This window comes from Phalacrocorax carbo, chromosome 8 (genome assembly GCF_963921805.1).
Source record: "Phalacrocorax carbo chromosome 8, bPhaCar2.1, whole genome shotgun sequence".
NCBI lineage: Eukaryota > Metazoa > Chordata > Aves > Suliformes > Phalacrocoracidae > Phalacrocorax > Phalacrocorax carbo.
The window spans coordinates 22,816,296-22,838,058 of record NC_087520.1 but is presented as its reverse complement, the minus strand read 5'-3'; the positions used below and the strand labels follow the sequence as shown (position 1 = coordinate 22,838,058).

At 47.3% G+C, this 21,763-nt stretch overlaps 1 protein-coding gene across 2 annotated transcripts; it reads left to right on the top strand.

The window, feature by feature from the left end:
- The first annotated feature begins 589 nt into the window (after positions 1-589).
- Positions 590-20,737, top strand: KATNB1 (katanin regulatory subunit B1). Of its 2 annotated transcripts, none has more exons than XM_064459068.1 (20): positions 590-724; positions 949-1,088; positions 3,738-3,868; positions 8,029-8,146; positions 9,940-10,040; positions 10,575-10,616; positions 11,282-11,365; positions 12,233-12,348; positions 12,876-12,947; positions 13,223-13,373; positions 13,801-13,988; positions 14,116-14,246; positions 15,175-15,222; positions 15,397-15,473; positions 16,112-16,231; positions 17,194-17,343; positions 17,679-17,755; positions 18,174-18,248; positions 18,966-19,082; positions 19,666-20,737. In XM_064459068.1, the coding sequence occupies exons 2-20, from the start codon at positions 1,049-1,051 to the stop codon at positions 19,796-19,798; spliced, it is 1,971 nt and encodes a 656-aa protein (XP_064315138.1). In that variant the 5' UTR covers positions 590-724; positions 949-1,048; the 3' UTR covers positions 19,799-20,737. The 2 variants fall into 2 exon arrangements, with proteins under 2 accessions (XP_064315138.1, XP_064315137.1); XM_064459067.1 differs by having other exon boundaries at positions 591-724; positions 14,113-14,246.
- Positions 20,738-21,763: the final 1,026 nt, after the last annotated feature.

Below are 21,763 nucleotides of genomic sequence, written 5' to 3'. Positions count from 1 at the left end.
TAGAAAGAGGGAACCCCGGGGGTCCCGGTCGCGCCGGGGCTGCGCTCGTGATTCCCGGCGAGGGGAATCATCGTCTTGACACCGGAGGCACAACTGCCACAGCCGCTGGCAGCCCTGGGGCAGTAGGCCGGGGAAGAGCCTCTCGGCCTCCCCCACGGAGGCAGGAGGCCGACGGGCCACCGCAGCCCCGCCGCCGGCCGAGACGCATCGGGGCAGGGCCAGGCAACCCCACCACCCCGCGCCGCAAAATGGCGGCCCCACAGCTCCAGCGCACTGCCCTCTTTATTGGCCGTGCTTGAAAGGCTCCGCCAAGAAGCTGCGTTGCGAATGGCCGGCAGCTCTATGGTCACTATAGCAACCACTCCTCCCTCAGCTCCTATTGGCCAAGCGGCGCGAGGACACGGGGCAACGGCTCGACTCGGCGCGGCGACGCCGGGTATTGGCCGGGGGGCGGTGGCTCTGATTGGCGGCGGCCGGGCGGAGGCGGGGCGCAGCCGAGGCGTGTTGTGAGGGGCCGGTTGTCAAGCGGCGGCGGCACCGGCACCGGGGGGTAGGGGTAGGGGTAGGGGTAGGGGTGGGGGTGCGGGTGCGGGGGCCGGGGCCGGGGCCGGGGCCGCGGCCGCCGCCGCCGCCGCCGGTAGAGCTGGGGTGGGTTCCGCCGCCAACCAGCGATTCAGCGTGCCCACAACAGCTTCGGGTGCCGCTCGCTGCTCCTCATCGCCCGGTGAGTCTGAGGGCGGCCCGTAGAGCGCTTCCCGGCCGCCCCCCGGCGCCGCCCGCGGGGCTCCAGCTGGCCCGTCCCTACCGCGATGGCCGTCAGCGGTGAGGCCGGCCCTTCTCCGCCTGCCCGCCGCCTTGGCGCAGCCTTCCCGCTCCCGGCGCGGCGGCGGCGTCGCCGTGACTGCGGCCGGTTCTTGGTTTTATATTTATTTTTGTCTTTGCCTGCAGGGCGGCGCGGCGGGGCCGCGGGGGAGGAGCAGGTCCCGGGAAGCGCGGCTGAATGGCCTGGCGGCGGTAGGACGCGCCGGCCGAGGAAGAAGGCAGAGCCATGGCCGTGGCCGTCGCCACTAAGACGGCGTGGAAGCTGCGTGAGTGGGGCCGGGCGGCTCCCCCGGGGCGAGCAGAGGAGCTTCCACCGCTGGGCGGCGGGTGGAAGAGGCTGTTTGTGATAGGAACTAGCTAATCCCTACCGCGGGTGCGGGTGCCCCGGCCCTCTTTCTGAGTTGCTGACTGGAATTTTTAACTTCCTAGAAATCCTTTTTGAAAACATAGCAGCGTAGTGGAACAGCGTAGGGCCTTGCCGTTGCTATTTTCAATGGGTCACGGCCTGTACTTCTTCCAATTAGTTGCTCTAATGCTATCCTAAATTTCTAGGTGACCCCACGTGACTCATGTAGTACAGGAGCAACCAAGGGAGTGATGGAAACCCCCTTCAGAGCCGAGGCTGCAGTGGGGAGTTCCCTCTGTGTCAGGTTGGCCTGTTTAGGGTTGTCCTTGATTGCTGCTCTCTTGTTACAGAAGATGCATTGAGCGTTTTGCTGCAGGAGGGACAAGGTGATCTTTGCAGGGCCTGTAAGTCTTGAAATTGCCTTGCAAGAGACAGTAAGAGCCTTTACATCCATTATTTTTCCTCAGAAGGAGCAGTAACCAGTTGCTGATCATCTGTTTCTAGCTGTTTCTAGCTGCTTCACTGGTCACTGATGGGTAATTTCATAAGGGCTGCTGAGGAATGCTTAGAAGCAATGGGAAGTGATTGGTTGTTCAGAAGCACGAGCTTTAGATCAGTGACTTGAGGTCTAGAAACTGGCTGTCAGACATGTGGTATCCTTGGCTGGTAACACATGAAGGGAGCTGAGATAATCAACTTAATAATTTTGTATCTTTTTGAGCAGAAAGCCAGTGTGCCATATTATCTTCCCATCCCTGAAATGCCAGTTATAGGAAAAACTGGAAGTCGGTCAATCTCCATTCTCTTTAAGCAGGCAGAAGTTTTGATCTTCACTTTTGCTAGGCTGTGCCCCATCTTAGCATCCTCTTTGGAGCAAGAAGTGTTCTGAATGTTAGAAATGTTTCAGCAATGTTAATTAAGAGCTTAGTATTGCTGAGCTGGTGGGTAATATCTGGTGATGAATACTCCAGGGAAAAAAAAGTTTGTAGTTGTAAGGAAATTAGCACTTCACTGAGCGAGAGGGTGATGCTGTCTAGCCAAGGCTGGCATCAGGTTATAACCTGGCTTTTAGGAACAGAGGGTTGAATGCTTCAGCAGTGACTTCTAAACTTAAAATATACTATTAAGAATGAAATCAAGAGGAGGGGAAAAGTGAAGCTGCTGATGCAGTCATTTCAGCAGTGGTGCACAGCATCCATCCTTGCAATTTTAACTAGTGAGTTGGTCTATTAATACAATTGTACTCTTTGTTACCTTTCAGCCTGTGCAGACACACATACTTTACTTTAGCATTGTCATATGGAAGATTGGGCTTTCAGCTCAGTACAAGCATATTTTCAGATTTGCCCTTATGTAATTTACAGTTCAGTTACTTTGTAATTTGTGAGGTGTTTCTCCAGCTAAAGTGAAAGTTGCACAGTTTTGCTTTCAGAAAAACACTCTGAGAACTTGAGATCAAAGTCCCTGTAATTATTATTTCAGCTGTCTAATATCCTTTTGGATTAGTGTTGTGTGTAAAGTGATCAAATTGCTCCTCCCGCCAAAACAATCCAAACGAAAGCTTAATTGATTGCTACCTAGCCTTTTTACAAACAACTTTCGTAACTACCAGGCACGCAGATCCCATGAACTTTCAAAGAGAACTGTAAGAGGAAGAGATTGGTAAATATATCTGTCAAAAGCCCCTGCCAAAAATTTGAGTGGATTTAAAAATCCACTGTGAATATTAGATGTCTAAGCAACGATGCTTGTTCGGCTTCTCTTTTGCCCCAGACTTGTTTCTTTATGATGAGGCTTCTGTGGAGCTCTGTCATTGCGAAGCCCTCTCAGTGTCAGAGCTTCCCCTCAGCCCCATTATTTAATGGTGTTTTAGTATCAATCACCATTGTTCTTTTGTGTACTTTTGGCTATATATTCACACATCCTTTGTTACAGTTTTGCGCTTTGCATTGCAAGTTTCACCTATGTTACATAGTGGGAATGTAGCAAAGCCTCTGCTGAAGCTCAGACAAGGGACCCCCACCTATCCCTGCTGCTGAGTCTGACTTTTTCTGTGTAAGGTAAAATCTGTACTGCTGCTGATCTGCCAGTTCCTCTCGGGTCAGACAGTCTGCTGCTTTCTGGAACAGAATTACAGGGCCTTTCGTTCGGTGATTCTGGCTGCTGTGTCTTATTGCAGCTTCTCAGGCAGCTTGGCTTACTGATACCCACCCAGGTACAGAAGATAAAGCAGCTTCTGTGAGCAGGTTGCCACAGATGAGTGAATCTTTAAAAGCTATTGAGCTGCTGCTAGTGAGAGAAGGTGCTTTTTGTAAGCCACGTGAGTGTTGGAGTTGTGAAGCTTGGTCAGCAAATGTCTTAAGTACAGCAGGCAGATCCAAGAAGGACTGTTTCAAGCAAGATAATAGTGTGACTTCTTATCTGAACTGTGGGCTGCTGCAGCTTGTCCAGTGGAAACTGGAAGGTTTTTCCAGGGGAAGAATATATATTTTTTTTAAGTCCTTTGGGAGGGATGGCATGGAAAATCATTATACTAGCCTGCACTAACTGTTTGCTTTGTTTTGTGCAGAAGAGATCACGGCTCATAGCAGCAATGTATCCTCACTAGTCCTGGGGAAAAGTTCAGGCCGGCTGCTAGCAACCGGAGGAGATGACTGTCGGGTCAACATATGGTCGGTTAACAAGCCCAACTGCATCATGGTAAGAAGAGGCCTGTCTTCAACTTTTGGGGGTTGGGAATATTAATTCTGAGTTACAGAGCGTGGGGTTCAAGGGAAAGGATTGTTGAGTTGTAGCCTGTGGGACTTGTGAATAGAGTTTACCAACACAAGGCTGGGTGACTGGATTCTGGCTAAAGATGGGGACAGAATTCGGTAACTGGTGAGACCACTGCTCCAGAGAGAATCTGGGATGGATGGCTGCTTCAGCTGGGCCAGTGCTTGCTCAGATAATGAATACTGTGCCTTCCACTACTAGGCTACAGATAATTAAATGCAGAGTTTTGTATGAGATCAGCTAGTTCTATAGCACAAGCTACAGGGGCCAGTTTTATACCCTGGAGTTTGCCCTCAGAGCAGGAAACATCCCCAGCAGGATGCGTTCCCACCTGTCCCGCAGTCACTAACTGTCAGCACAAAGTTTGTCAGAATAGTTTGCTAACTTGCCTGTAGGGTGGGGAAGAGTAATGCTGGGCACAGCGTGTTAGAGTAGGGTGGGTTATGCCAGTAGTGATCACTGAAGTGCACCATAAATATACTTAACAGTTGTCTGTCCTACATTGCTTTTGCTTTGGGTGGGTGTTGTGGAAAACCATCTTTAGCAAGCATCCCTTGTCACTTTTTTAATTTACAGCACAATCATGTTGTATTATGAAAGGCATTTCTCTAGCCAGTGTGAACCTTGTGGGGAAGAAATGAAGAAAGTAGGGTGAAAAACGCTAAAAGGAGAATGTGTCTACTTTTCCATTCTTTTACTGAGGTCAATTATACAGAGGTTGAAATGATTACAAAAGGAGTTGCTCACCTTTGGCAGTGCTGTGCTTCTTGCATAGTGTCATTAAGCTGTGTCTTTCCAGGCCTTTGGTGGTGGCATGAAGGTAGTTTGAAACCAGAGTATTGCCTTCCACAAGAAGGGGATTGAAGGACTAAATATCTTAGTACCTTTTCTGTGGGAACTCTCCTGTGCTTCCTGGGAACCACAGGTGTTAGAAGCTGGTGTTTCTGAGAGGCAGGGACTGACTGGAACTGCTAAGGACTTGTGCCATTCTTGTATATCAGAAGACTCTTGATTCTTGGGGTTGTGCTGTATATTTTGTCCTCTGAAATGTTTATAGTGCTAGGATTCCAGAAGTTTGCATTTTGGGGAAGAGGGAGAAGAACTTTTCAAGTAGCATTGTGATTTGATTCAAGTTTGAGCTCTGTTTCTCATTAAGCAGTGACAGTTGCAGCTGTAGAGTATGTAGAGGATTTCAGTTGCATGTGAAATCCTAAGAAAGCCCCTGTCAGAACAGGCAGCTTTCAGCTGGCGTTCCAGCCTCTGTACATGTGTGGGAGGCACAGAGCTAGCTTAGCTATTTAAAAAGACCTGTTTGAGGATGGAGTAAAGCATAGACTATTGCTTAACTGACAAGCAAAAAGTCTGCAGTAGTCGTATTGGTTTTCTAGAGCTAGTTTTAAATATTCTTGTGTTTTAATTAAATACTGGCCTTCTCAAAATACTTATGTAATTTGTAAGCTTTTAGATGCTCAATGATGAAAGGAACTGCATACATGTGAATTACTACCTTATACGTCAAGTTAATACTTCAGTAATAGCACCACATTATCACTGCAACACCCGCTGCTGGCAGTAACATTTGGCTTCTTGCTTATGTGAAGGTTTCGAAGTAGCCCTGCCTTTGCTCTTGCTTTGATTTTGTAACTGGTTCATGACTCTTACGTGACCCATTTAGAGCAAACATGGTGCCATTGTGTTTGCACAGCATAATTTTTATAATGTAAGCGTGTGTCAACCTTGTCTGGGCATCCACACCTAATGTTTAACTACCCATGTCTCTGTTGATGCATCCTTTAAAAATTAGTCAGTGTGCCCCAGAAAGTGGGATAACGTGGAAGATACTTGCACAGTGCTATGTGCAGAGATGGTCTTCAGGATGCTCTACCATACTGGTAGCTGATGAGGAGAAAGGATCCAGGGGCACAACCAGGTGGCCCCAAACTGTGGCTAAATACTTAAGTTACCAATTGAGTATGAACAACGCTGTTGTGGACAGGGCTGTGTCAGAAGCTGTTGATTGTTGGTGATTTTTGGTGCATCCCCAGGAGGAAGAAGTCAGGCAGAGGAGCCAGGAGACCTGCATGGATGAGCAAAGAGCTTCTAGAGAAACTCAAATGGAAGAGGGAGGTTCACAGTATGTGAAAAAAGGGACTGGCCACTTGGGAGGAATATAGGAATGCTGTCAGGGTGTGCAGAGATGTGATGATGAAGGCCAAAGCCCACTTGGAATTAAATCTGGCAATGCATGTCAAAGATAACAAGAAGGGCTTCTTTAATACATCAGCAGTAAAAGGAAGACTGGGGATACAGTGGCCCCACTGCTGAACGAGGAAGGGGCCCTGGTAACGCAGGATGCAGAGAAGGCGGAGTTACTGAATGCCTTCTTTGCCTCGGTCTTCACTGCTAAGGCTGGCCCTCAGGCATCTCAGCCCACCGAGAAGAGAGGACAAGTTGGGACAAAGGAAGACTTACCATCAGTTGAGAAAGACTGGGTCAGAGACCACCTAGGCAAACTGGATCCTCGCAAATCCATGGGCCCTGACAAGATGCACCCACAAGTGCTGAGGGAGCTGGTGGATGTTCTTGCTGAGCCACTCTCAATCATCTTTGAAAGGCTGTGGAGGACAGGAGAGGTGCCTGAGGACTGGAGGAAAGCAAATGTCACTCCAGTCTTCAAAAAGGGCAAGAGGGAGGACCTGGGAAACTACAGACCAGTCAGCCTCACCTCCATCATTGGAAAGGTGATGGAACAGTTCATCCTGGGGGTCCTCTCCAGGCATGTAGAGGACAAGAAGGTTATCAGAAGTAGTCAACATGGATTCACCAAGGGAAGATCATGCTTGACCAACCTGATAGCCTTCTATGATGCTGTGACTGGCTATGTCGATGAAGGGCGAGCAGTGGATGTTGTCTATCTCAACTTCAGTAAGGCATTCGACACTGTCTCCCATAGCATCCTCACAGGCAAGCTAAGGAAGCGTGGTTTGGATGAGTGGACAGTGAGGTGGATTGAGAACTAGCCGAATGGCAGAACTCAGAGGGCTGTGATCAATGGGGCAGGGTTTGGATGGAGGCCTGTCACTAGTGGTGTTCCCCAGGTGTCTGTGCTGGGTCCAGTCCTGTTCAACATAGTCATCAATGACCTGGACGATGGGATGGAGTGCAACCTCAGCAAGATCACTGATGATACCAAGCTGGGAGGAGTGGCTGATACACCAGAAGACTGTTCTGCCATTCAGCGAGACCTGGACAGGGTGGAGAGCTGGGCCGAGGGGAACCTGATGAAATTCAACAAGAGCAAGTGCAAGGTCCTGCATCTGAGGAGGAACAACCCCATGCACCAGTACAGGCTGGGGGCTGAACTACTGTAAAGCGGCTCTGTTGGGAAGGACCTGGGAGTGCTGGTGGACAGCAGGTTGGCCATCAACCAACAATGTGCCCTTGTGGCCAAGAAGGCCAATGGTATCCTGGCCTGCATTAAAAGGCCAGCAGGTCAAGGGAGGTTATCCTCTCCCTCTACTCTGCCCTAGTGAGACCACATTTGGAGTACTGTGTCCAGTTTTGGGCCCCCCAGTTTAAGAAGGACATGGAACGGCTTGAGCCAGTCCAGCGGAGAGCTATGAAGATGATCAGGGGACTGGAGCATCTCTCTTAAGAGGAAAGTCTGAGAGACTTGCATTTGTTCAGCCTGGAGAAGAGAAGACTGAGGGGGGATCTTATCAATACTTATAAATATCTAAAGGGTGGCTGTCAGGACAATGGGACTGGACTCTTCATTAGTGCCCAGTGACAGGACATGGGGCAGTGGGCACAAGTTGGAACACAGGAAGTTCCACCTCATTACGAGAAAAAACTTCTTTCCTGTGAGGGTGACAGAGCAGTGGCACAGGCTGCCCAGGGAGGTTGTGGAGTCTCCTTTCCTGGCAACATTCAAAACCCTCCTGGAGGTGTTCCTGTGCCCCTTGCTCTAGTTGTCCCTGCTCAAGCAGGGGGGGTGGACAAGATGATCTCCAGAGGTCCCTTCTAACCCCTATCATGCTGTGATTCTGTGATTCTGTGGTCGTGACTCATGGTTTTCTTTGCAGAGCTTGACAGGCCATACAACGCCCATTGAGAGCCTACAGATCAATACGAATGAGGAGCTCATTGTTGCAGGGTCTCAGTCAGGGTCCATTCGAGTTTGGGACCTGGAAGCTGCCAAAAGTATGTTTCCATGAATTTTGACTTCTGTTAATGCACGCTTTTTGGAATATCCTTATGCTTAATATCTATGCTGACCTGAAGGTTCCCAGCTTAAGAAGGAACAGGAGCCTGGCATTGCTTTCATCCTAATTTCCATCCCTCCTAAAGGGCTTTTATGCACTTCCTGCTGAGACTGTAGAGCTGTGTATGCATGCTTGAGCAGAAATGTGTGTGTGTATTGTGGAGACTGATCTGAGGAACTAGTTTCTAGGTTTTGACCTGAGTGTGTTGAAACCTGTATTTCAGATTGGGTTCCATGCATGTATAGAGTAATTAGGCATACAGAATTTGTATTCAGAGCCTCAGCTTAAAATTGTAAACATTAATAAAAGGATCTAAAATAATATTGGGATTTTTAAGTGTATTAAGTTCTGCACAGGCCCAGGAATCCCCTGCTTGCTGACCTCTTGTTCTTAGGTTCTAACTTTTCCTTTTTTTCCTCAAGTCATTTTTCTCTTCTTCTGCTCTTGCATGGCCATATAAATAGACAAAGACCTAATTTCTATTAGATCATAAAAACTATGAACTCATCAAGGACTGATCCTTTAAAGGCCAACTCTTGAGTCATGCTTTGTTTATTGCATTTTTCTCAAATTGTAGAACAAGTCTGCAAAGGTATCATGAATCACTTGAGTGCATTTCAGCATGAATACTATAAAATGACTGAATATTTCCTATAGGTTGCTACTTGTTCGTAGAAAAGAATGTGTAACGAAAATAGACTTACACTGGCTAAGCTAAGAAGGCAAACAGCAGGTGACATAAATAATAAAAAGTGCTTTTGTTGTTCAGACAGTTAGAATCAGGTCAGTTATAAAACAGTTTGGCTCTACCTGTGGAGTGTAACTGATCTGGCTGAATTTATTAGGAGACCTATGAGCCAGCATCTGTGCAAATGACCACTCCAGGTCTGGCTCAAGAGCCAGTTTCTGCCAGAGGAACAACAGTCCCAAATGATACTGTTCCAGATGATGGAGAGAGGTGGCCCTTGTTATTATCTGAGCAATTTTTCTTCCTCAAAGTTGAGTTCTGCATTTGTCTCTGCTTTCAAAGATACTGGTTCTACTGGTCCTTTCTGGTTTCCGGAATTACAGGGGGTATTACTTGGTTGATGACTTGCTGAAACACTGTGATCATTTCTTTGTCTCATGCTTCCTAAACATTGTTTCCCGGTCTTTGGGATGCTTCTAGCAAGGGGCAACTGAAGGAGTCCAAGGTGAATACTGGAACCCAGGAGGCAGAAGTCGGGCTTGTGCCTGGACATGGGTGGAGAGTCCTGGGAAAGGGTCTGTCTAATAGCTGCAAGGTGAAGCATACAGACAATCAAATGTCCCTTTCACTTCCTGGCTAAAACTTGTCTGTCTCTTACCCCCATTTTGCTCTCTTTGTAACAAGTGGAAAGATACACTGCCTGAGAGCTGCTTCAGAGTGTGGCTTTTTAGTTTTATTTTCAGAATGGAGACCTGTGGAGTTTTATTCATAGCTCCCACATCTAAGGACAGGACTTTCATTAGGGTCCTTGAACATGGGCCCTCTTTTGCTGTTTCTTTGCATTGCAAGGGTAAAGTTATAAACACTTCCATAAAACCATGTATACAGATGAATAAACAAGATATGGCATGTCTAATATATGTTGTATTAGCCTGTGCTTAATAGTGAGGGTAGTATGGCTAAACTTCTGCATGGTGTCTGGGGAAATGAACTAAATATTTGCTCCCTATTCCTTCTCCCTGCTCTGCTGCTCTTTTTCCCAGTTCTGCGTACCTTACTTGGTCACAAAGCGAATATCTGCAGCCTTGATTTTCATCCCTTTGGAAGCTTTGTGGCATCTGGCTCTTTGGACACAAACATTAAGGTAAAACTCAGGTTCCCCTAGAGGCTGCCCTCTTTACTTGCAGTATCTTTGTTTTAAAGAGTGCCAGAACCCATTTCGTGCCAAGCTGTTGGTAGATGCTGTATGTCATCCTTTTCATGTGTGTGGGCAGGTGTATTTGTGAGTGCTTGTGAAAGTTGAGCATGTATTTTCATAGTGGTAGCTCATGATAGTGACTCCTCTGTTGTGGAATGTGGCTCCCAGAAAGGTGCCAGCTGAGACCTGGTTTCAGCAAGTGCAGATGTCCTGATTGCTGTGGTTGCATCTGCTTCATTATGCTGGTACTTGACTGTAGGAACTGAGCTCCTGTAGCAGGAAATAACTGAGAGAAATGATTCCCACTTGGGGAATTAGGGTAGGAAATACCCCTGAAGCAAACAGGGGTTCAACAGCTCCCTCACTGTTTTCATTCTGCAGTGTCTACCAGCTTGGTGACAGGGAGAGCTCTTGTTCTGATGGGACTCTTGGGCTTCCTGCATACTGCTCTAAGGATATCTTTTGTTTGCTTCCCTGTAGCTCTGGGATGTAAGAAGAAAAGGCTGTGTCTTCAGGTACAAGGTAAAATACTTCATTAGTATTCAGCTGAAGAGGGGAGAAAAATTTCTGTTGAGGAATTGTGGGCAAACCTTAATGTGATTATGTACAATTAATTTCTTAGCTTTCCAGTACGAAAATAAGATCTGCGCAATTTGTGAAGTGGCCTGGCAAACCTCTGCAGGCCTCTGAACTGTATGGGAATATGAAATAGATATCATAGGAGTCGATGTGCTATAGTCTGGTTGGCTTCAGTGGGGGATGAGGAGCCTCCGTGCCTGTTTCCTTATACTGTGACTGATATTCCCATGCAAGTCCCCACTGCACCAAGGTGGTTCTATTCCTGGGGTCTTTTTCTACTTACAGAGCTTGCTGTATATTAATTTCCTTTAGAAACCAACTTAGTGGCACAGCACTTCTATCTGACCACATATAAATCTGTGTAATTTAAGATTGATTCTTATTAACTAAGTCAGAAATATCTAGATAAGAGAGATCACACGCATTTAGTGTGGATGGGCGTAGCTCTTGAGTGTGGTGTTTAGTGTTCTGCGAGCTGTGGACCCTGTGAAAGTTACTTGATTTTATTTTATTATATTGTATAGGATTGAAAGACAAAATCCAGAATTCCCTCTAAAGGAAGGAAGGGGGGAGAAAAAGGAAAATACTATTTGTTTTTCTCATTTCAGGGTCACACAGAAGCAGTTCGATGTCTCCGCTTTAGTCCTGATGGGAAATGGTTAGCCTCTGCTGCTGATGATCACACTGTAAAGGTAATGTATTGTGACACTCTCCTTATGTGCTTGTGGCACACAGGAATGCTGGGATCATCTTTTTACCAGTTGTTACCAGCACTTGTTCAGGCAGCTAGCTGAGCCTTGTGGCTTTGCAGGGACTAGTTTATTTGTGAGGATCATGTCCAGTGGCCCACAACATCCAGAAAAGAGCTGTGTGTATTGAAATGCACTTACCAACAGAGACATTGGCACTTTGCACATGGAAGTTCAAGTTTTGGTGGTGGTAGAGTTGTGATACCTGAACATTGGCTTCAGTCACCTCAGTAAATGTTACAGAATGAGTTGTCTGCAGCATGTTACTTCACCATACCAATTTCTGGCTCCGCTCAGTTAATTCAGTAGGAATGTATTATCATACACATTGTGCAGGATTATCAGTCTGAAAATTGCTGTCAGGACTGAGCGGAGCAAGAGAATGAATTCAGAAAAGTATCAACTAAAGGGAATGATTTCAATAGTTTAATATGTGGCATGGAGGAATGTGGGTGAAGGGCTGATTTATGTTTTCATTTTCAAATGCAGTAATCTGATCAGTCATTTCACTCTGGATTTTTCAGTGGAGACTAGAGCACAGGAAGAATGAATTGCTAAGGGATTCAGAGCTTTGGGGTTTTTGTTCGTTCACTTTTGAGATATAATCTGTGGGGACAGGTGGAACTGCTGTATTTTATCCCGGTCTCTAAATATAAACCAGAAACTTCTAGGGGATAAATTAAATGGAAAATTTAAGAGAGAATGAAAAAAATAAGGCAGCCTTAAATGACTGGGACAGTACTTATTCCCTGATCATTGCTTTCTTTGACAAACTTAAGCCGGCTCGTCTGTGTTCTTTCCTTCTTCCAGCTGTGGGATCTGGCTGCTGGGAAGATAATGTTTGAGTTTACAGGACATACTGGCCCAGTTAACATTGTTGAATTCCATCCCAATGAATACCTTTTGGCTTCTGGCAGTTCTGACAGGTACATATGGGGAGGGAGAAAGAAGGGAATTGTATATGTTTGTTCCCTTTTCTGATGACCTTCCTTTTAGGAACACGCAAAATGGGAATGTCATGCAACTCAAACATGCCATTGCAAGAGCCTGAAATCTAGCCAGCAACACATCACATCTGTGATGCGCAGAACATGGAGATCTTGCCTTCTCATCCAAAATTGATGGCACCTTCTACCTCGCTAGAAAACAATGTGATAGCCTCAGGCATCTCACTAATCCAGCTGACATCGTCTCTGAACAGCAAACAGCACTGCTCAGCTGGCAGGGTGTTCTCTTAGCTCTGGGTCATCTCTAAATACCTATCCATATCTAGAGCCATTAAGCATCTGTGGCTGGATTCACAGATCTTAGCTAGACTAGCCTTCTTTGTAGGTTCATCATATGTGCACAACAGCGGAAGTCATTCTAGCTGTTAGCATATTATTTCAATACTGATTCCTACAGCAGATTTCCAGAGGGGTGAGCAATGATTTTTGTTCTGTTGTGTGTACAGGACTGTTCGGTTCTGGGACTTGGAGAAGTTTCAAGTTGTGAGCTGTATTGAAGAGGAGGCTACCCCTGTCAGGTATATTAAATTCCTACTGCAGTGTACCAGGCAGACTAAAGTGGGGGTGAAGGGAGGATTTTCCTGAAAGATGAACTTTACTGGGGAGAAGGTAGGGCTGCAGGAGATGTTGCAGAGGCCCACCAGGTTGCACAGGCGAACACCATATCAGTAGGTTCGTTGTTAGAAACAGGACTGGAGGTTTTCAGTGAAGTCAGGGATACAGCCCTGGGGTCACTGTGAGACTGAGCAAGGTTGGGAAGCTGTGCCTAATTCTCCACCTGCCTTACTCTCAGGTGTGTGCTCTTCAACCCAGATGGCTGCTGTTTGTATAGTGGCTTCCAGGATTCGCTGCGTGTGTATGGCTGGGAGCCAGAGCGCTGTTTTGATGTGGTCCTGGTGAACTGGGGAAAAGTAGCTGACTTGTCTATCTGCAACAACCAGCTGGTAAGTTGCTGCTCCTGAGGAGTGGGGGAGATGGCTGCAAAACACGAGATAAAATTCTCCTGCCCCTTGCAGGCCTTCTAACCTTTAAGCTTATGCCAGACTGTAAGTGGCCAGGGCTTGCAATGTGCCCACACTTAGAGCTTCTGTGCTTTTGCTTTCAGCAGCCTCGTGCTCCACTTCGTCTCTCTTTGGCTTCTGGAGGAAAGAACTGGGACTTGGTTTTACCAGGATTTAGAAACTATTCTTGGCAAAAGTTTTATCGTAGCCCTTCATAAAACATTGGCAGCTTCAAATTGAAAAAGCCAAAGCGCTGAACTGAGAAATTCTCAAGCATGTTTGCTCAGGGTCACTCCATCACACCCATTCTCAAAAAGGCTGGCATGCACCCTGCTCCCTGGTGAATTACCTTGATGTTTTGCCTCTGCAGATAGGAGTTTCCTTTGTGCAAAGCACAGTTTCTTCCTTCGTTGTGGATCTCAGCAGAGTCACAAAGTCGGGTTCCATTCCTCATGGGCTGCTCAGGGACGATGAACCTCTTGTGCCACCTACCCCCGCAGGGTCCTCCCTTCGCCGCATCTATGACAGGCCCTCAACTAGCTGCAGCAAGCCACAAAGGTACGTGAATTTGCTGGCTTATTGAATATCAAGATTTTAACAAAACATACAAGGAGCTTAGTGCTCTCACTCTCTCTGACAGAGTCCATATGACTTGTCCTTGACAGCATCTCTTTTTCCACAGCAGAGTGAAGCACAACTCAGAGAGCGAGAGGCGCAGTCCCAGCAGTGAAGATGACCGGGATGAGAAGGAATCAAAGGCTGAGATCCAGAACGCAGAGGATTACAAAGAGATCTTCCAGCCCAAGAATGCTATCTGTCAGTACCAAGGTTTATTGTGCTTTTGAGCATTGTTTGGATTAGAGCTATAGGCACTAAACTAGTTCAGTAGAGGTGAGCTTTGGCTTACTGTAATAGAGGCTTTGCCGGTGACTGAAAGAATTTAGAAAACTTTTATTCGTTATTCTGTGCTTGGACTCTGAACCACAGATCATGTTGAACTGCTGAAAGGTGGCACCTTTACTAGGGTGAAGTGATATCTGGTTGAAGCCTGGCTCAGAATCCAGAGCTCCATTGTAAGCATGCTGCCTTCCTGTCCTGATTAGAAAGGACTACTGTGGTACAAGATCTTTATTAACCTAGAATTTTGATATGTATAAAATCAGCAGCCTCCATTAAAGAAGGAAAGGCAAAATGTTTTTTATTTTAAATGGAGATTGTTGTTTAGGAGGTGTAGTGCAATACCTGTATCTCATTTTTATGTAAACGAGAAAAATGAGATACTCCTTATAAAGAGTTAAAGGTCATTACCTTCTAAATCAATTTAGAGGGAGGTGAATTCTTTCAAATATAATTTGTTGTGACAGTGCCTTTTCTTGTGCTTCACACCTCTACATCAGCGATGAACTACACAGGTCAGTTTTGTCCCTCCATGAGTGGAGGGACAAAATGATGAAACGTTTGTTCAAAAAATGATGAACCCTTCCTATGCAAAGATTGAAAGCCTTTGGCTAAACTCAACAATAGCATCAAGGTCCGAAGGAGATAACTCTGCTTGTATCACTGATGGCCCTAATCTGTGAAGTTGTTTGAGATCTCCCAGCTCCAGGGTTGACCTGTCACTAACCTGTAGCCTTGGATGCTCCTTTGTTTTAGTTTTGTTTTTTTTTTCTTGTTTGGTTGAGTGGTTGGTTTATTTTTTTGTTTGGTTTTTTGTTTGTTTGTTTGTTTTTCTCTCTTTCTGTAGGTCGAACTCCTCCTCGAAACGAGCCCTTTCCAGCCCCTCCTGAGGATGGTGAGTATGAAAATGACCTCTTGGTGGAAATGGGGTTAATGGCCTTCAAAAGAGGGAGAGCTGCACGGCTGCAGAAATGACCTCTTGTAGTCTATCTATACAGAACCTTTGCTCACAGCTTCTCTTGAAAGGAATAATCAGCTTCTGCTTTCCCACTTCCTTCCATCTTGGTAGAGCCTGTAACTGCAAAGGAAGCGGTGAAGTCCAACCATGCTGCGGATGTCCAGACCCCATTGCCCAAGCAAGAACTTGTACGTACTGTATGATCTGTTAATAGATGTTCGTGCTCCCACTGTGAAAGATATGTGAGTGCTGGAGACTTTACGACTTTTAATCAAGCTGATTTTCTTTTGGAAGAACAATAAAAGTGCAGCTCCAGTCTTTATCCTGCCATGTGTCTTGCCTGAGCAGTAGAATTGAAGGCCAAGCCTCCAACAGGCGATGGGTCTCTTGCTTTTGTTTGCTTCCCACACTTGCAGTGGTGTTTCTCCTTGCATCTCAAAATTGGGGTGCTCTGAAGAGAACCAAGTGCCAGATTTCTGCAAGTGCTTGAACTGAGGCGATTTTGTAGCCAAAATGGCGAGCAGCCATAGGCCAGGATACATTATACTGGCTGCTTTAGAATTCTCTCTTCACCTTCAGGCTGGCCATGGCCCATTGCCTGAATTTTAGATGCTGATAACAACAGCACTTGGCACTTCCACTGCGGCATCCCCATGTTCTTTGCAAACCTTAATTGCATCTTGTTGTGTACCTGAGAGATACTTTATTGCCTCTTACACCACGCTTCTGCGTTAGGACCCTTCTGTGAAAGTGGGTCAGGAAAGAAGGACATCAGACTGGGGCCAGATAGTTGCTGCTGGAGCTTTTATCCCAATTTCTCCTGCAGCCTGATCCGGTTCAGAGGCCACCTATTGCTTCCTCAACTCCTTTGACTAGAACAGAGCCGTCGGTGATTCCTGCAGCCAGGAATGAGCCCATTGGCCTGAAGGCCTCTGACTTTCTACCGGTAAGTCTCTGGACAAAAGTTTTCAACCAGTTTCTGTGTTGGGTAGAATCAGAAAGGGGGTTCTCTGAGGTGCAGAATGTCCTAGATGTTTTCCACAGCCTGTAGTCCTCAGTACTGGGTGAGAACATGTTACCTCCTCCTCTCCTTCTGCTCACTTGGTGCTTCCCCTGCCAGGTTACGCTCCTGCTGCCCATCTGCTTTGACTTGCACTTCCTGTGGAATTAACACCTCAGGGTCGCTGCACCCAGCCCCCATTGGAATTGATGCGAACACAGCAGCATTGATCCATGCTCACAAAGAATGTGTTATCAAAGCAGAGACCAAGGGATGAGACAAAAACACTGAAAAATTCCACATGCTAGACAATTATTAATTTAGAAAAATGGTGTCTGCCATTACACCTACATGATTATTTGAAGAGTCTTACCCTCTTGAGTCTTGGAGGCCTCTTGGCCTTGCTCAGGAGGGTATTCCCTGTCCCAAAAAGGGGGAAGGACCAGAGCATCCTTATGATTCCAAATTCCAAATGTGAGCAAAGGAAGAGAGATTCCAGCGTGGTGTGGGTGGGAATCAAAGTGAGAGTCTAATAAATTGTGCAAAGTTTATGCTGTTGATTTCAGATGAACATTTCACATAAACAGGGTTTGCATTAACACATTTCTTCACCAAAACACTGGTTTTGAAATCTTACTTTTAATTAACTTTTTTCAATTTTGAGAGTTTTTCCAAAGTTTCAAATGTGTTTGTAATGACACAGTAGAAGAGGCAAAAGGGAAGTAGCTGAAATTGGAACAAATAGAGCATTTCCATTTCAAAATGTTTATAAAACAATCTGCAAGGAAGTCAGTATTTCCTGTCCCTCTGTACAACAAAATTAGCTCTCACCTAGGGCAGAGAGAACTCCTACCCTTCTCTGCCATCCTGCTCTGTTACCGCTCCTCCATTAGTGTCTGTACTTTCAGGCTGTGAAAAACCAAAGCCAGACTGAGCTCGTGGATGAGGAAGCCATGTCCCAGATCAGGAAAGGCCATGAGACCATGTGTGTGGTCCTCACCAGCCGCCACAAGAATCTGGACACCGTGCGGGCTGTATGGAGCACTGGTGACATCAAGGCAAGGATGTGGAGATACCTGAGGCTTGTGACGGGAGCAACTGAGTAGCTCTTTTGGCTTGTCCGCAGCTGATTCTGCCCCTTACACAAAATGCAGGGTCTCACAGCTTTTGTCCCCAGGGATACACTGCAGAGTGCTGCTGAGTCCCACCTGTGGCTGAATGGTCACAAAGAAAAGTGGAGAAAACTTTCTCATGCGAGAGTTATCTTCTCTTCCCTAGCCAACTCCATGTTTCCTCTACGTTGTTTTTGAAAAGCAGCAGTTGATATTAATTGCTTTAGTCTAGCCAGTTTGAGCTTTGCAGTAGATGACTACCTCTTCCCCTTCTCTCTCAGAACTCTGTGGACTCTGCAGTGGCGATCAACGATCTGTCTGTTGTTGTGGACCTCTTGAATATTGTCAACCAAAAAGCGTGAGTGCTGGGTGGGGGCAGCGCTTGGGATGCCCGAGGGCCATCTGGGTGGGCGCTGGGAGTGCTGCATTCCACCTGCCTCGTGACCTGTGGCCCATGGCAGCATGAAACGTGTGTGCTTGTAGACAGATCTTCAAGTCTGCAGTGCCAGTAACTGCTGGAGTTGTATGGGGCTTTTTCTGTAGGCAAATGATGTCTCACAAGGAAAATTAAGTCTTGGGGCTTCATAAGGTGATTCTGCTGAGTCAATAAAATATATCAGAACCTGCCACTTCCTATCACAAGGGGGAGTCAGTGAACTTGCTCAGTAAACTTGAGTGCTGCTGCTTGGGATTTCTTACCAGAAAGCATTATTTGTGTCAACTCAGCCTTGTAAGGTCTCGGTCTCCACTCTCAGAATGCGTCCTTTTCTTTTCAGGTCTCTCTGGAAGCTAGATTTGTGTACTATAGTGCTGCCGCAGATAGAGAAACTACTCCAAAGTAAATATGAAAGGTGAGGCCCCAAGAACATGGTATGCTTGGGGGACAAGGTGTGGATATTCATAGGAGACCTCCACTCGGTATTTTGTAACCGAAAGAAAATCCTGAAAAATCACAGCAGATACAGTATAATGCTGATATGATGCCTGGAAAAGAGCAATGGAGTTGTCATGTGTGGGAAAACATATGGAAAGTATGCAATGGCAAGGAGAGCAGGATATTGAGATCTGGCATAGGTGTGTTGGATTGAAGGCAGCTCTGGCAGCCGGGAGGGGTCAAATTGGTGTAGAACAAGAGGGCTCTGTGGACTGTTGACTTGAGACGGGGAATGAAGTCCTGCAACAGCCTTGGGGTCACTTTGAAGATTGCTTTGAATCTCATCATTAGGTGGAAAAAAATGCAGCCTCTCTCTTAAGGTGGAGTTTCTGCCCTTCCTACCAGAAGAGAGGCTCCTGCTAAATTCCCTCGGCAGGACATCTCTGCTCTTGAGCAGAAAGGTCCCACTTAGCAGCGTATATGCCAGGACATTTTGAAAGGGCTCACTTTGTCAGTCTTGACTTGAACCAAGACCGTGTTGGTACTTGGCTGTTGTTCCCCTTCCCAGATTACAGGTGGTGGAGCAGGGGGTCATTTGAGTAGGTTATCCCCAGTGACTGAATGTGAGTGAGGGCTTTGTGCTGGAAGGAAAGGAATGAAATTCAAGTGGAACCTGATTCTGTTTGTGTTTCAGTTACGTGCAGACTGGCTGCACCTCCCTGAAACTCATTCTCCAGAGATTCCTGCCACTGATCACTGACATTCTCGCTGCACCACCATCTGTTGGCGTGGACATCACCAGAGAGGAAAGGTGAGGCACTTACTTCCACTTGCTCTCTTTTTGAACCAGCCTTTCTCTTGGGTGAGCTTTGCTCTTGGCTATCAAGATACTTGACTGGCCTTGCCTTCCTTTTTGTCTGCAAACACCAAACCTTCCTGCTCTGAGAAAAAGACCAAGGCCTGCTTTTCCCTCTGTCGCTGTGTATTGAGTCATACCTAAACAAAGTGTGAGTATGTAATGAGTAAAACCACCCTGTAGCTTTACCTTCTACCTCACATGAGTTGTCAGGCAGGCCCTGCCTTTCTAGTTCATTCACAGGAAAGCTCTGCTCTGAGAATTGGCCTTCTAAAAACCAGCACCTCCTTTCTCCCTGGACTTCACTGCCAAAGGGGAAAAGAGGAGTGAAAGAGCCCTTGTGTGGCTGCCATTCTCTTGTGTCATTAGGACGTGGGCTGAATATGTGGTGTTTCTGCAGAGCCATGCTCACATTTCAGCCCCTTTAGGCCATTTGTGTTTTTTCCCCTGCTTGAGTTGCATCTTTGGCACTGCAGGAACAAGCACAGCTCTTAAGCAGCTGAGGATTCATGCTGTGTCTGCTGTCTGGTTTTTGTAGGCTCCATAAATGCAAGCTGTGCTACAAGCAGCTGAAAAACATCAGCAACATTGTCAAGAACAAGTCTGGGCTCAGCGGCCGCCATGGTAGTGCCTTTCGGGAACTGCATCTCCTCATGGCTGTCCTGGAGTGACAGCTGCTACCTCCTCACGTGAAAACAGGTGGCCAAGCTCCCCTCTGCTCTTCGTCTGGCTGGATTTCACCTCTCTCCGTGGGTCCATCTTCCCCCCACAGCATGGTAGGGAAGTGGAAACTTGCCAGCTGGTCACCTGCCCAGCCCCAGTGCCTTACGGGCTGAATGGAAGACCTGACTGGAGAGATGCATATGCTGTGTGAGAGGAACTGGCTGGTGGGGGCCCCTGCAAAGCCCCTGGAGGGAAGCAGCTTCATTTCAGCTCTTCACCTCATCACATGTGCTGTTGGTTCTTATTGCTTGGCTCTGGGGGCTGGGCCTGGCTGGCCCTGCTCCCTGTGCAGGGCGCTGAGGACTGTGGCATCTGGACCACAAAAGCCTGCTGCGGGGTGAGGTGCCCCCTTTCCCTGCAGAGGAGACTTCTTCAACTGCCATGTGGGACCAACCCCTTTGGCTTGCTTCATCAAACAGGAGCTGGGCCATGGCCTGGTGGAGTCTCAAGGACCTGTAGCAGGAGACTGTCTCTTGGGTTCTCAAAAATCCCTGCTGGCACCCTGGGCCACACAAAATTAGTATCTTCAGACCATTGCTGGGAACTGAGGTCTACCTGGATCTGCTAAAATATGTGACTTAAACAGGACTTGTCGTATGTGTTTGCCTTTGGGGTTAAGGATGTGGGAAGGTGGAGGCCCAGAGGGACATGGACTAATGTCTTTCTACATCCACTGGACCATGCTTAGAGGTTTTCTTTTTCCCCAATAAATGTCTGTCAGAACCTTTCTGTCCCTCTTTCTTCTTTCCTGTGGGGAAAGAGGTTTCTGTTAGTGCTTCCCCTGCTCCTCCCAGCCTGTCTCCCATTTTTATACACTGGAGCCTGTTCTCTGGGAAACTGTAACTTAAAATGAATTTTATTAAAAGATTTGTAACTTTTTAAAAAAAGTTGTGTTAAATGCCTGAATCTCTTGAAGTACTGTTCACCTTGGCACAGCTCCTGGCTGGGAGCGTCCAGGGAAAGCAGGGCTTTGTTGCCTGTGTGTCCCACGGGGAAGCTGGGCGTTCTCACCCTTCCTGCTTGGGAGGCTGTGATGAGTAAGTGGATGCAGTGAGCAAGTGGGAGACAGCACTTGCTTTGCCAGGTGGCTTGCTGAAACCCTGGGGGAGGTTTCACTCTGCTGGGTAGTTCCCAGCCCAAAGTGCAACATTGTAATTTGTGGCTTGTCCTTTCCCTTCTCCCCCCCCACCCCCGCCCGCTCGCCAGCAGATCTTGATGGAGTTGCACACAGATGTGCAGTGCTTGGTCTATGTGTTTTTTTCTGTGAGCTCTTGAGCCCGCTGTGGGTGTTTGGGGATGTAAGAGACCTTTTCAGGCGTGCATGGTGGGGCCAGCAGGAATGCTAAAGGCAATTCCTACCTTGCTGATAATTCCTCCAAACATGGTCAAGTGTTAGGAACAAAGGGAAGCATCCTGCGCTGCTCCGTGGCTCACACAGCAAGAGGTCCTGGCAATGTGCCATCGCAGGACAGCATGTCCGGGGCTGAAGATGCTACCTGCTTTGAGCACCAGGGAACCCATGGTGCGCATCCTGCCTGCGCTGCAGTCATCAGCTGCCTCGCCCAAGGGTTCTCTGGCAATAATCCCATGCCTGGACCTGCCCAAGGTGTAAAGAAACTCCGCAGCCTCCTGTCTTCAGACCTGAACAGCCCACAGAGGTGGAGCAAGATGCTGCAGTGCTGGGGCTTACTTACTTACGGTTTAATAACTCAATCTCCTGCTAATTAAGGGAGCCTGATAGCTGCAGTCTGGGCAAGCCTGGCAGAGCAGTGCCCCCCCTGCCAAGACAGCCACAAGAGGAAAGATTTAATGGGCTTTTCCAGCTATGGGGGAGATGCTGTGCAAGGGGTGCAGGAGGCAGCACCTGCCCTCAGCAGGGCTCAAAGCCCCTGCAAGGAAGTACCAGCAGCACC